Genomic DNA, 15,000 nt, shown 5'->3' on the forward strand with positions numbered 1-15,000 from the left:
AAAGACATGAGAGGAGCGCAGGTGAGACGACAGACGTCACGTGACCAGAGGTTCAGCGTCCAGGTGAGACAGCTGCTGTAGCTACACGACAGTTGAACAAACAACAACGAGCTGGCATGTAGTTCACGGCATAAATATTTTCATCATGAATTCAAGCGGTGGATTATCAGATGATGAAGAAAAGGTAATTAATCACTTCACAATTAATTATTTTCCTGAAGTCAAGGCGAATATATTTTAATGTGGGAAAAGAGCTTAATTGCCACTGCACTGCAGAGACTGACGATCGTCATTTTGATTATTATTAATAGCCTATATATTAAACCTATTAATGTTCTTCATTTTCGCCTTGGTTGCACAGATTACTGTTTTGTCTTGGATCTACGTCTCGACTTTGAGTTTAAGGTGAGAAATACTTGACTGATGTGATTCTACAGTTGTTTTAGGTTAAGCGCTTGCGATCTTTTGCTTCAGGACGCGCAAAGAGAAACTATTACTTGCAGCTGAAGTTATGCATTTGATTTGAGAGACAGTAACTCGCCTGACTCTCAGTGTGACTTCTGAAAAGTGAAGTAGTGATTTGGGAAATTTGCATTTGACATAATAATAGGAAGAAACAATCTGTCCCATTATTTAAGCACAGTCCCCTGCAGAGCCCGTAAATCTGAGCTAAAAAATAATAATAATAATTTTACATAACATTTTATTATAAAACACTGACTTTTTTAAAATAAAAATATGAATTTTCAATTGAAGAATTGAGTCAGTATGTATGCAATTTGCATTTACTGTAAACATTTTACAATATGTTAAATATTGCTAAAGAATGATTCCTTTTCAGTTTAACAGGAAAACACATTGCCAGAAATCACTGCACAAACCAGCATTTAAATGTTTAGATGTATCTTTATTTTTGTTCTTAATCATGCAGATTTTATGTGGCATTTTATGTTGTTTACGGCAACACCATATATATCACGTGTGTCATGTTGTCTTTTAAAATCACAAAGTAGAATTCTTAACTTGTATCACATGTGTGCTTGTTGTTTTTGACTTCATTACATTTATCACATTGCTGCACTCAGTGTTCGCTGATTGGAATCTATCTAGGTTTATTATTTTAACCACTTTTTCGTTTTATTGCAGTCTGATAGGTAGTTTTTCTGTCGTGGTGGTTTCCGTCATAAAGAGAAAGCATCTCAATGAACAGGTGAGTCACACAGAAGAGAAAGAAACGTCCTGTTGCTGTTGTGCTTGGCATCGGTATATCTGTTTCAGTGTTCAGTATATATATATATAAAACGAGTCACTAGTTAAAAAAAGGTTAAAAAAGGTTAAATGTTTAATCGATTTTAAGGATTTTTTTTTTTTATGGTTTCAGTTTTGGTTAACTATGACCCTGATCTGTATGCAATGGGGAAATGTAATCTTGATGATCAAATCTGATTAAGCCACCACACTTTAAAAACCAGTTAACAGAACACTTTCTGTGTTTTTTTTTTACAATGCAGCCTCTAAATAGACAGGTAAAATACCTATTTAAATATTTCCAGCAGATAATCTGAATTTCTGAGTGGACAAATCGACTGAAACGAGGCATAATTTGATGGAGCTACTACATTCCCCAGCTAAATGTAGAGTACATACATTTCCCACTATTGCTGCAAAGGTCAACAGTGATGGTCAGCAATGACTAACAGTATGCCAGAGCACTTTAGACACAAGCTGAGAATGAAAACGAAGTCCTCTGATTTCATCGATGCATACAACTCTCTTCATCAGCATCACATGCTTTAGATAACTCTTTTTCAAAGTTCACCAAAACATGTGTAAAAATATTCCATCAACAGTCTCATTAAATCAGGCCTCTTCGTTTGCAAATATGCAGTATGTTCTTCATGTTTTAATGTTTCTCTGTCATTGTTCTTGTGTTACAGGCAAAGCCTCTTCTTCAGCTGGCGCTGGCAGATTTCCTGGCATCACTTGTGTTGATGATCACCGCCTTAAGTAATTTAACCGATGAAATTTGGCCGTTCAGTAAAAAGATGTGCAACCTCGGATTGCCTTTGTCTTTGGTGAGAAACTGCTGACAAATAAAGCTGTTATCTAATCAGCACGATTTAGGATAACCTGCAATAAAGTCTGACAGTAATTGTTAACATCTTCAACCACTGCTGGGGATACTAACACTACATACGCACATTCAGTGTGGAAAAATAAATATCTCTAGTGTGTACGAAACTAACCCCTGTACAATGAATTTGTTGAATAATTGCCGTTACACAACAACTTCCTTGAGCAGCTAAGAAATATTTCTGTAACAGTGAGATGTTGGTGTAGAGTTACAGACTAGATGTACTTTGTGTGCTTTGCAGATTTTCTGCATTATATATATTCTACAGAAATCCATGCACATATGTCAAATCTAATCTGAAGCAATGCAACATAAGCCTTTGAACTGAAATTTCAAAACAAATTTGTTTAAATTGAGCAGAATCAGTCATGTATGTCTGAACACGTCACTGTGGATCTGTGCAGAAGCTGTGATGAACTCTCTGTCTCTCCTCAGGCCTTCTACTGCACCTCGTTTTTGCTTGTCATCATTTATGCCTACGAGTCAGCACATGCGTTTCAAGGATGGAGAGAAAAACCAGTGCAGGAAGCTTTTGAAACCCAGGTGAGCAGGGTTTCTGCTCATAAACATTCACTCTCCTGCACTCTCGGACACTTTTTTCTAAATCAAATCAACGTCACTATTACCTAACATCACAGCAGTTATGAGTGTTTTCTGATGCAGCAGATTGAAACCAGTCAGGCTGTGCCACATTCCTCCTACATTTTCCTTTATGTAGTCACAAGCAAATACCTCTGTGCAGTACTTTTCTTAGAAATACCTTAAGGTGTTGTTCACACCTGATCTAATCCTAGAGCTCACTGAAATGATTTCTGTTGTTGTAACCTAATGTAGTGCAGTCTTATTAAATATTTATAATAATACTCAAAACCTGCTAAATTAGATAAGCGTAATTATTATTTTATTACGTGAAATAAATATACATTCACTGAAATAAAATATTAAAAAAGCAAGTTTTCAAGTTAACGTCTGTATTTAATAAAGTAAAAATAAAAAATATATAAAATATTAAATAAAGACATATACAAAATTATATATATATATATATATATATATATATATATATATATATATATATATATATATATATAAACACAAAAATCTTAAAATGATTATAACTAAAGAACACTGATTTTGATGATCACAGATTTTTTAGTTACCTAACAAAGCATTTGTAAATGTTTTAGACATTTATTTTTATGATTGTTGTCTATTAATCAAAATAATTGTCATTGATTCATTTTATACATATATAAACACACACACACACACACATGTTCCATTGTACTAATTCTTATGCATTCATTCAGTTAACACAGTTATCACGCAGAAGGAGGAAATTTTGTCTGACCTATGTTATTGCGTGGTGAGTAGTTCCAGTTTGCTTTCATAAATGCATTGAAACATGATTTATGTAAAACTGTAAATATGATCAAGCAATGCTTTCAATTTCATTGCAGTGTATATGATCTGTATGTGTGCATATCATTGCTTTAGGCTTGTACCAATAATTGGATACTTCATCTATATTCATACCGTCAGTTATGTTGAAGCTACTATTGCACCAGAAGAGATACCAACACTGACAACCGTCAGCAGAGATCCCGTCAGGTTCTGCAACAGGTATGTGAGCATCTGTACCTACATGTCAGTGTCATTTCACTTAATTCATGTCCGATTCCTCTTGCAGCTGCATTCTCTTCCTGCGTCTCATAAATGAATCCTGCATAACATTGGTAAGAAATGTACAGACACCTTTAAACAAGTTCAGCTAAATCACATCTGAATGTGTTCCCATCACGCTGTCGTTTGCCCAACAGGATCCAGGTCATGCTAAGTTCATTCAAATTTTCACATTGAGCAATGTGTTGATCGTCATCATCATCTGCACAGTGAGTACACATGTTTATGAATAATACTGACCACAGTATTACAGATATTCTATTATTTAATGGAATGACATTCAGAAATGTTTAAGTGTCCAAATACTTTTGTTCACTGTAGGTGTTTAATGTAAATAATCTCCTGTTATATGCATCTGTCATCCTGTAGATGTTCTACTGTAAGTTAGACAGCTCTTATAGGCATTATGCGAACACAAGGATGATCACAATGACACGGAGACATCGAGGTGGGATTTGGTCCTCGGCTCGATACATGATCCTTGTTGTCATTTTCTGCTGGACACCAGGTCAATACAACAACACACACGCGTTCTCAAATGCTACATGTATACAATATGTCATATGCATTTAACTGAAAGGTTAATTCTTTTATTTTAATGTTTTATTTTTCAGCGCTGCTTCTCATTTGTCTGTCTTTCGCACAACCTAAGATAAAATATCTCTTCCCTCTCTATGTCACTCAGGTAAAGCATGTTGTCTAAAGCAGAACATATTATGTTAAATAATAAAATATACACTATTTATGTAAGATTATGCATTAGTCATGCATCTTTGCATAAGAACTGGGGATTTTTAATGGATTCTAGCAACTCTATGATTTAAAAATCACTTTCACAGGAGTGTCCCAGCCAAAATGCACAGCAATACAATCAGTTTCATCACCAATTACCAAAACAAAAACAAACTAAGATCACTTAAAGGTGCTGTAGGGAACTTTTGTAAAAAAAAAATTTTTTTTTTACATATTTATTAAACCTGTCATTATGTCCTGGCAGTAGAATATGAGACAGATAATCTGTGAAAAAAATCAAGCTCCTCTGGCTCCTCCCAGTGTCCTATTGCCATTTGCAGAAACTCTGCAGAAAAAATAACCAATCAGAGCTGTGGTCCGTAACTTTGTTTGTGTTCAAAATGTAGAAAAATGTATATAATAAGCGAGTACACCATGAATCCATTTTCCAAACAATGTTTTTGGCTTGTCCTGAATCACTAGGGTGCACCTATAATAAGTGTTTATATTCAGACTATTTTAGATTGCTTCGGGGGTACCGTGGTGTAGTAACCCAGTACCTTTGTGATCTTTCATAGACATAAACAGAGAGAAGTAGCTCCGGCTACGATGTTCTTCCGCAAGACGCAAGCAGTTCTGTTTATTAACCGCTAGAGCGTCAAAAGTTCCGTACCGCAGCTTTTAAACAATTACAATTATAGTAAATCATTACATCAGTAGGTGGAGACTATCTTTACTAATGAGTCATTGAATCATCCACTCAACCAATTCATTTAAAAATACTGATTCAAGTCATTGAGTTGTCCACTCAATCGATTTGTTCAAAAACACTGATCGGTAAAGTATCAAAACAAGTGACTTTCTTTTTGAATAAGTAATTGAATTGTTCACTCAACTGATTCATTTTTAAAAAAAAACAGCCCTGTCTTTCAGGAACAAGAGCGACATGCTGATCTCGTAACCCCATACTAATTAGTCTTACTATTTTCTACATAAAGATATTGTAAAAATATTAAGAGTAGTATGCTAGTACGCAGTTCTGAATTTAGCCATGAGTGAATTATTGAATCATTCACTCAACTGATACATGCAAAAACGCTGTCTTATGCAGCGACAACTTATGAGTGACTCATTGAATTGTTCACTTAACAGATTTGTAAAAACATGGATTCGTTCAGGAATTAAAAAAGTGACTGACTGTATGAGTGACCCCTTGAATCATTCACTTAACCAATTTGACCAAAAATGTTGATTCATTCTGGAATTAGAAAGGTAACTGACTGTGTGAGTGACTCATTGATTCATTAATTTAACCAAATTGCATTACAAACTTCATTCATGATGACTATGTGTTACTCAAAGATACACAACATTTGTGTTTACAAAGCAAGAAACAAACCAATTAAATATTGTGTCTAAAATATACAGTAGGCCTGAGTAACTCAGTTCAAACTTGAACTGTTTCTATAATATTGTTTGAAATTCATAGAAATAGATGCTAAATTATAGACGTTTTATTTTCTCCCATGTGCTGCTGTACAGGCGCTGTCAGTGTCACTCCAGGGTTTTCTGAACAGTATTGTGTACGCATGGAGACGACGCAATTTCAGAGACGCCGTGCTTGGGGAACGTCTGCCTCTCATGGCCTACTCTAACAGAGCCTTCTTTGACCAATCATTAAATGAGCCATCATGAAATCTCAATATGAAATCATGTACGTGTTATGTGTGTATAAAATACAAGTTTTCTTTTACAAAAATGTTTGCTTAAATGATTTCTTTTTATTTATATGTAATTATAGGAAATGCTATATATTTGCTGTCTGCAGAACAGTACTTTCCTTGAAATGTATAAACCAATAGTGGAGCCTCAAAAAGACAAATTATTAGTTGTTTTTTTTCAAACCATACTTTCACCTTAATTACAATAGTGATATTATATGGAAACTGTATATTTGATGTATCAGATATTCAGCTTCAGTTTTGTTCAATAAATGTCTATGTACAGCCATGAGGCAGTACGTCTAGTTCTTGACTGAACGAGTTTGCTAGCTCATCTATTACCTAACAATGACAAAACCACATGCCACAGGGCTGCGGTAGTATAATGTTTCTCCTGTGTGATCTGATAAGTTTTTCAGTACAGAACAGTCAAAATTGTGCTAAACAGAATGATCATGTCACATGTCGCATATGTCACATGAGTCTACATCATGCACATTGCTTTGGTTTCAGAGTGCAGATTATCCAATACGAAAAAATAAGTTGTGTAATTGGCCAAAATATACTTTATCTTCATGGATGAGAACTTTAGAATAAAAGTTTTTGAACAAAATCAAAGAATGTGAAAAAATGGTACAAAAATCTGATATATGTTAGAGAGAGAACCAGAGGAGGGGAAAGGGCATAACATCTCTGTACAGTTTGGATCAGGACATAATGACATAAAGGTTATCTACAGTCATCATATGGTCATAAAAAAGTCCTTTGGCTGCACAGTGATGTCAGACAAGTCCATAAATGTGGAGGATGTTTTCAAGTGAATTTGGGAAAAAGAATCTCTGAAGAAACTGTTATTATATCTCAATTATATGGTAACATATTTCCTGTTTATTTATTTAATTATTGAAAATAGGCATTTTACATTACATATAACATTTCCATTACAATACATTTATTCATTTAGCAGAAGCTTTTATCCAAAGCGACTTACAAATGAGGACAATGGAACCAATCAAATACAACAAAAAGAGCAATGATATATAAGTGCTATAACAAGTCTCAGTTAGGTTGACACAATACACGTAGCAAGGGATTTTAAATAATATAATAAATAAAAAGAAAACAGATAGAATAGGCTATGTAAGAAATTATAGTCTGCCTCGACCCAGCTTCCACCCCGTAATATGTTTGATCATGCTCATTTCCCAAAATGGCTTAATTATTATAGAGAAGAAGAAAGTCAACAGTTATGTTGTTTGTAGACCATTTGTGTGACACTGAGAACCACCTCAGACAAAGGGGTGTTAGAACTTAATTAATATAGAGACTACAGCTGTTACAATATGACAAATATGTTACTTTGTCACTGCTACGCTGCAATAAACATCAAGATCTTCAACGTCCTCCTCACTTTTTCTTACAAACAGAAAAAGAATAGAGCAAGCTAGTGTTAGAGGTCTTATACACACACACACACACACACACACACATAATTGCATAATAAATTAAAAGAAAATAGAATACAATTTTTTTAGAATATAATTAGAATAGTGAGTGTTAAAGTTAGAGGGTCAAATAAAGATGGAAGAGATGTGCTTTAAGCCGATTCTTGAAGATGGCTAAGGACTCGGCTAAGGACCGGCTGCTCCGATTGAGTTGGGGAGGTCATTCCACCAGGAGGGAACGTTTAATTTAAAAGTCCGTAAAAGTCACTTTGTGCTTCTTTGGGATGGCACAATCAAGCGACGTTCACTTGCAGAACACAAGCTTCTAGAGGGCAGATAAATCTAAAGTAATCAATTTAGGTAAATGGGTGCAGAGCCAGTGCTAGTTTTGTAGGCAAACGTCAATGCCTTGAATTTTATGTGAGCAGCTATTGGAAGCCAGTGCAAAATTGATAAATAATTATCACAATAATAAAAGAATGTAAGACTAAGGGCTGTTGTTTTATGTGAAGAACTTCATACTAAAATAAAAAAAAGACAAAAACAGTAATGTTTAAACTGCAGGTTTGCATGTATTTTAAAATAAATAAAAAAATACATAAAGTTAAAAAATTAGGAAATAAAGTACTACAGCATGTGCCATGTGAATATATTCATTAAAAACATGCAAATAAATATCACAATATAGCATGACCTTGGGTTCCTTTTATGAAGTTTTTTAAATTAGAAATGTCAGTAATATAAATATTTTCATAATTTTTGTATACCTTAAAAAAATGCAAGTATTGTTTTAGTATCACTGAGCTACCACTAGTTTTTTAAAAGGTATTATATTTTTTAAAGATATAAAGATTTTTTTTGTCTTTATATATATATATATATATATATATATATTATGTCTTTATATATATATATATATATTATGTCTTTATATATATATATATATATATATATATATATATATATACATATATGTGTGTGTGTGTGTGTGTGTGTGTGTGTGTGTGTGTGTGTAAAAAAAAAAAAATCAGTTTTATTTCCGTTTCAAAAAACATTACTTATATATTTATTTATTTTTCAGTGGTTTTTGTTTTTGTTTACTGAAATATACCCTGATTCAAGAGGTCGCCAATGAAAGAATAATTTGTTGAAACATGAGGTTTATTTCCACAGAATGGTGTTCATGTGACAGTCCTTTCAGTAATCCACCATGTACAGTAATATCTACAGTACGTCATACGTCACACAACCACAACATCAAACATCACAGCACACTCCAAACTAAGTCTGATGAGATCGGTTCAAAGAAAAGGGGAAAAGAAAGCAAAACTGAATAGATACAGACACAATCCACAGTCCTTCCCCCCACCTCTCATACAAACCGTCTACTAAAGAAACAACTTTTACTGCACAAAGAACAATTTCTGATGATTTCTCAATGGTTCTATCTCTAGAACTCAATATATACACTATGATATGATATGATATCATATAATTTATTTATCAAATGTGACAGTAAATATTATACATGTTATAAAATATTTCCATCTCAAATAAATCTTTTAAATTTTAGATTAATTATAAAACAATGAAAGATGTATCAGTTTTGATGCAGAAAATTCTAAAATAAATTACATTTAAAAATATATTCAGATAGAAAACAGTTATTTTACTGTACCACAAATAGTTTGAATGGTAGTGTAAGTGAAAAATTCTTTGCATTAAACTATCAAAATTTATTTATTAGTAACAGAATCTTCTGGCTTATGGTGACATAAAGACATGACCTGCTGGTTATGAATATATGCAAAAAATATGGACTGAAAAAATAAGACCTACATGTCTATTTTATATAATATGCTTTGGGAAATTAGAATAACACCGATAAAAAATGCTGGACTTGGCATAAAACCAAGTATAGGAATGGCAAAGGAGGTACTGAGAATGAGAAGAAAATCACTGAAATAAAATATTAAAAAAATAAAATAAAAAAGAAGGTGTGGGTAAATGTAAACGTACAGCTATGAATGATATTATTTTTTCACATGACAAATAAAGTGTCAGCTGACTTCCGCTCCTCTCAGAAGTCCATAGAGAGGGAGCGGTGTTGGACAGGGTTGGCATGGTTCCGTACCATCACAACGTTGTGTCCACGGGTGATTAAATCATTGTAGCCGATCTCCTCCATCACCCGTCCCTCCAGCTCCAGCTCCTCATTTTCAAGTGCCTCTCGCAGACTCTGCGCGCTGTAAGCGTGAGCTCGCGGGTCGTCCGTGAAAGCGTGCGAGTGTGAGCTGCTCCTGCGTCCATGGAAACTACCCCAGCCTCTGGCTCCAACAACCGTACTCATCTCATCAGACGGCTGAGAGAGACGATGGACTCTACTTGCCATGACATAGGAGGCAGCGCTGCTCGGAGCGCCACAGTGATGCTCGTGGACGCAGCGGGACACGCTGGAGGAGCGGCGGAGTTTCTGCAGACTCTCCAGCTCCTCCGACAGATCCTCCGACAGCTCCGCTTCCCTCACGGAGAACAGCTCGTACTGAGGAGGCTCCAGCACCTCCTGCAAACCTTTACGGCTCAAAACCTGCAACAGATATGTACACATCAGCAATGTCCCCTTCTAAGTTGATCCATGTAAAATGTTCATGCATCAAACAAATATGAAGAGATTTAATGCTTAAAGACAGTGCAGATTGACATTCACAACCCATTCGACTTTGGTAAATTTGATCTATTTCATATATTCAATGAGAAAAAAAAACATATAAATGTATGGTTTTGATTTAAAGGGATTTGTGTCATGTAAAAAGGAAGTTTTAATAAAACATGTTCCATATTTTCCGGACTATAAGACCCACTTTTTTTTCATAGTTTGGCTGGTCCTGCGACTTATAGTCAGGTGCGACTTATTTATCAAAATTAATTTGACATGAACCAAGAGAAAACATTACCGTCTACAGCCGCGATGCGATTTATAGTCCAGTGTGACTTATAGTTTTTTTTTCCTCGTCGTGACGTATTTTTGGACTGATGCGACTTCCGAAAAATACGGTTTGTAAAGATGTTGAGCATCACTGAGCATGCACATTTTGAGTGCATTAAATATATAAACTATGCAATTTTGTAATTGTTCTTTAATTATTAAATTTAATTAATTACTTTTTTCTATTATTACACATGCTGCTTAGTTTGGGCAAAAATCATAATCATGATTATTTTGGTCAATATTGAGTTCATGTTTATATACCAATATGACTACTTATATATTTATATGCAGTTTATTTACCTCATTTTTAATTCCATAAGTTTTAAAGTTAAATTACATTATATTTATAACTGCCCAGGCTTACACAATGATGTTTTTTTTTTTTTTTTTTTTTTTTTTTTGGAATAACATTTAGTGATGCATAATTTACAATTAGTTCAGGAGGAGCATGTACTTTTAAGTCAATGGTCAGTTTAATTACTTAATATTTATGTTGACATTATTTAGCATACTAGTGAAGTCCTTTCAAACTGCAAAACTGTTGTTTTTCCAAAAACCTGCCCTTGCCCAAAGTCAATATTGCTCTATCAGGAAGCTCAAATAGATGAATGCACTAGTAGTGTTTAGATAGCACCACAGTGTTTTCTTGTTCCAGGACAATCAGTCTGCAAAATTTTGTGTATTTGTAGCTGACGCATAAAGAAAACAGAACATAGAAAAGGTATATAATCTGTACGTGTATTTCTGACCCCTGTGGGAAGCTGTTAATGTCTCATTCTAAATGGTGATTTCTCTATTTGAATAGTAACCTTTTTTCTTGGCTGCTTCATTTGTATAAATACAGATATGATGAGAAGAAGCAAGACCACGCCAGACGCCACTCCAATCACAGTGCCATGAGTTTTATTCATATGTTGGAAGAAACTTTTGGACTTCTTTTCTGTGAGAGACAAGGACAACAAAGGCAAAAGAGAGCAGAGTAAGAAAAATGTAGATTTCTCCAGCTAAATGAGAACAATGACAATAAAACTGAATTTATGAATAGTTATTACTGCTTTACATAACCAGGATTCATAACATTTCTGTACTCCATAATAACCCTTTAACCCATGACGTCCGTTCCTTCATAGAATAATAACTTTAGTATACATGTGCTTTATACAATATTACATTAGCGAAGATCAGTCTGTTGAGGTCAAACCCCTGAAGAAGGGAATTCAGTACTCTAAAAGATATGGAAAAAAACATTTGCTTGCTAAACTATCCTTTCAAATTCTCTAGAAAGCTTTCATTAGCAACCCTGGAGGGAAAACTGGCATGTGAACGCACACTTTTACCTTTACAGTTGTTCTCATCCCAGGGGAACATACAATTCTGAACACCGTTACAAACCAGAGTGTTGTTGATGCACATGTTACTGTGACAGAAGAATGTGTTGGCCAAACACGGAGCTGCAAAACAGAGTTTTGTAATGAGATGAAAGCCATTTAAATGCAATACTAATAATGTCCACACGATGGACCTCTCACACAACATGTTTGAAACTTGTATTCCTAGACAAAGGATTGAAGCTAAAGCAAGATTTCATCCAAAAAGTTTAAACATGCAGAATGGAATATTACATTTTTAAAAATCTCCATTTGCATTTAATGGACAAATAACAGCGTATGGGTTCAGAACAACATGAGGATGAGTAAGTAATGACAGAATTTCCATTTCTGGGTGAGCTATTACTTGAATGAAATTGCAGAATTTAAAAAGGTAGATGAGCACTTACGTTCAGCAAAGACCGTGAAGAGCAGACGGAAGCGGCTCATTTTGCTGCTCTCGTCGGCCCACATTCTGACCACTCCCACAGTGTTGTCAAGCGTGACGTCGTTGGCAACGGTGCTGCAGTACTTGGCCTTGAGGTCTTCAATGGCATTACTGCCTTCATAGATTGCAACAAAGTTCTTCTTACACTCATTTGAGTTCTCCAGCTGATAGTCCAGAAAGCGGAGATAGATCTGTGTGTGAGACAGAGACACAAACAGAGATGCTGTAAATATGAATAATGGTATATATAAAGCTTTATTCTGTAGCCCTCTGAATCTGATTGGTCGTTCACAGCATGTATGCATAATTACTTGTTTTCACACGCCACATATTTCTTGCATATGTGTGCTAGTTTGATGCCTCTACAATCACTTTCCTTTTACATATTAAAATAATTTCAGCATATTAATTAATTTATTTATTTGGTAAGAAAATGTAATTGTATTATTTATTATAATTTATTTAAATTTTTATATCTATATTTTTATCACATTTTATCTACAGCTTATTTGTATTTTTTTTATATATTTTTTTTTAAATAATAATATAATATAATTTATTTTAGTTAATTATCTTATTTTTATTTGATTTGTTTTTCAGCTGAATTATGTTCAAAGTTCAAGTAAAGCCACTGTTAAAAAAAGACAAGTTCAGTCAAAGACAATGTCCAATAAATGCATGATGTTCCAGAGTCAATAAGTAATTGTGGTAGATGCTTGAGATCTCAGTATTGACCTAAATAATTATGACTGTGTTTATTGCCAAAACTAAGCAGCTGTACCTGACAGCATTGATAATAATGTGGAAAAAGGCCATTAATTAATAATTAAGAATAATTCAAATGTTCTCAATTTAAATATTCATTGCAAACACCAGTCATATTGTGCATGTTAATTGAGCACTTTGAAGGAGGAGTTTATTTTATGATATATTATGAAAACCAGCTGACTATATATTATCCTTGACATCAGTGTCTTGACGTCAGTGAATGTACACGATCCATAACAAATCTATGTGAGAGGAACAGATGTTTCATCAGGGCAGCATTACTAACCTTAGACATCGGTGGAGCTCGTATGGTCCAAATACAATCCAGTGCTTCCCCTGATTTCACCTTATTTTCCTCCTCAACTTGACTAGATCTGATTATACCATCTGATCCAGACATTTCAAACTGACAGTCTGACGGGAGGAGACAACAGAATAGACAAAGACAATTAAATGAACATCATAGCATTAAAATATTACAGCATATCTTTCAACTACTTGAGAAAGAGACCTGAAAGAGCCTGCAGACAGCAGCTGGGAGAAGTAATACTAATAAGATCTAGGACACTGAAATATTCAGGAGTTCACATAACTGATGCACTAAAGATGGAATATACATTTATATTTGTTTTATATTATATTTATATTATATTTATGATTCTTTAAAAATACTATTTAAGTAGTTTAGTGCAGAAGCTTTTATACAAACTATTAGCAGACTCACACCCTGGAATAACCACCACCCTGCCCATACGATATAAATATGTTTTTTCTTTTTACCTGGAATGGGATTCAAGAGTCCCCCAATATGGAGATGAAAGTCAGGATCTGGATGCAAGAGAGGTTTTTCAATCAAAAAAAAAAAAAAAAGCAAAAAAGTGTATAAAACTAAAATGAAGAGAACTGAGAAAAAGCGCATCAGAGAAAAAGATTCTAAGATCTAAATGCATGAAGAACCGGAACATGTATTTACCTGCAGTATATGAATACTCCACCCTGAAGCCCAGACCCTCCAGCTCCTCATCGCTGGTAAACCTGATCCACATGAAGCGTCCGGAGGAGGTGACGATTCCTGGACTCTTTGCTCCGCAGTATCGATTAATCAACGGAGAGAAAACAAACGGCCCATCACGGATTTCAACGTTATCAAAGCGGCACTCAAAGGACGGCTCGATGTAGTAGATGTCATCGAAGACAAGTTGTATTCTCTTCCGTGGATGGGCTGATGTAGACAAGAAACGGAGGTTACCACATGAATAACTGTTGTGACTTGTGCTGCTTTATCTAACTTTTTAACTTTTGTTTTTTTACATGCCCTTATTTGTATAGTTGTATTTTATATTTAATCTCCATCTATCTGTTTTTTTACTCTACTGTTAGTGTTATCTGTACACAATTTCAATTCTCTGTATGTATGTGCTGTACATGTGGAAGGATTTACAATAAAGCAGACTTGACTTGAGAAGTATACACTACTGTTCAAATGTTTGGAGTTGGTAAGATTTTAAGAAAACTGCAGGCTGGAGCAGTGGGTGTGGTGAAAGATTAAGGCAAGCAAAATGCTAGGGGAGTGGATAAAGGTCTTTCTAATTCGTTTTAGGGCTTAGCTTCTGTTGTAGTATTCACCTTTCAGCACATCACCTTTAAGCATCATTACTCCAGTCTTCAGCGTCGTATGAACCTTCAGAAATCATTTTTAATATGCTGATTTGA

At 34.5% G+C, this 15,000-nt stretch overlaps 2 protein-coding genes across 2 annotated transcripts in view; one reads left to right on the forward strand and one right to left on the reverse strand.

The window, feature by feature from the left end:
• Positions 1 to 88: 88 nt before the first annotated feature.
• Positions 89 to 6,609, forward strand: LOC113079391 (transmembrane protein 116-like). The gene is made up of 12 exons (XM_026251645.1): positions 89 to 184; positions 362 to 405; positions 1,147 to 1,210; positions 1,938 to 2,075; positions 2,570 to 2,677; positions 3,445 to 3,500; positions 3,632 to 3,757; positions 3,825 to 3,870; positions 3,955 to 4,026; positions 4,187 to 4,325; positions 4,432 to 4,502; positions 6,092 to 6,609. The coding sequence occupies exons 1-12, from the start codon at positions 146 to 148 to the stop codon at positions 6,242 to 6,244; spliced, it is 1,056 nt and encodes a 351-aa protein (XP_026107430.1). The 5' UTR covers positions 89 to 145; the 3' UTR covers positions 6,245 to 6,609.
• Positions 6,610 to 9,419: 2,810 nt separating this feature from the next.
• The window catches only part of LOC113079389 (neuropilin and tolloid-like protein 2), a 7,018-nt gene continuing 1,437 nt past the window's right edge, over positions 9,420 to 15,000 (reverse strand). Inside the window, exons 4-10 of the mRNA XM_026251643.1 lie at positions 14,261 to 14,509; positions 14,068 to 14,115; positions 13,574 to 13,701; positions 12,482 to 12,710; positions 12,042 to 12,155; positions 11,514 to 11,644; positions 9,420 to 10,302 (exon numbers count right to left, since the gene is read on the reverse strand). Coding sequence (XP_026107428.1) covers positions 9,796 to 10,302; positions 11,514 to 11,644; positions 12,042 to 12,155; positions 12,482 to 12,710; positions 13,574 to 13,701; positions 14,068 to 14,115; positions 14,261 to 14,509 — 1,406 coding nt within the window. The 3' untranslated portion in view covers positions 9,420 to 9,795. The remainder of the gene's footprint in view (positions 10,303 to 11,513; positions 11,645 to 12,041; positions 12,156 to 12,481; positions 12,711 to 13,573; positions 13,702 to 14,067; positions 14,116 to 14,260; positions 14,510 to 15,000) is intronic.

The sequence above is a fragment of the Carassius auratus genome, unplaced genomic scaffold (assembly GCF_003368295.1).
Source record: "Carassius auratus strain Wakin unplaced genomic scaffold, ASM336829v1 scaf_tig00027916, whole genome shotgun sequence".
Lineage (NCBI taxonomy): Eukaryota > Metazoa > Chordata > Actinopteri > Cypriniformes > Cyprinidae > Carassius > Carassius auratus.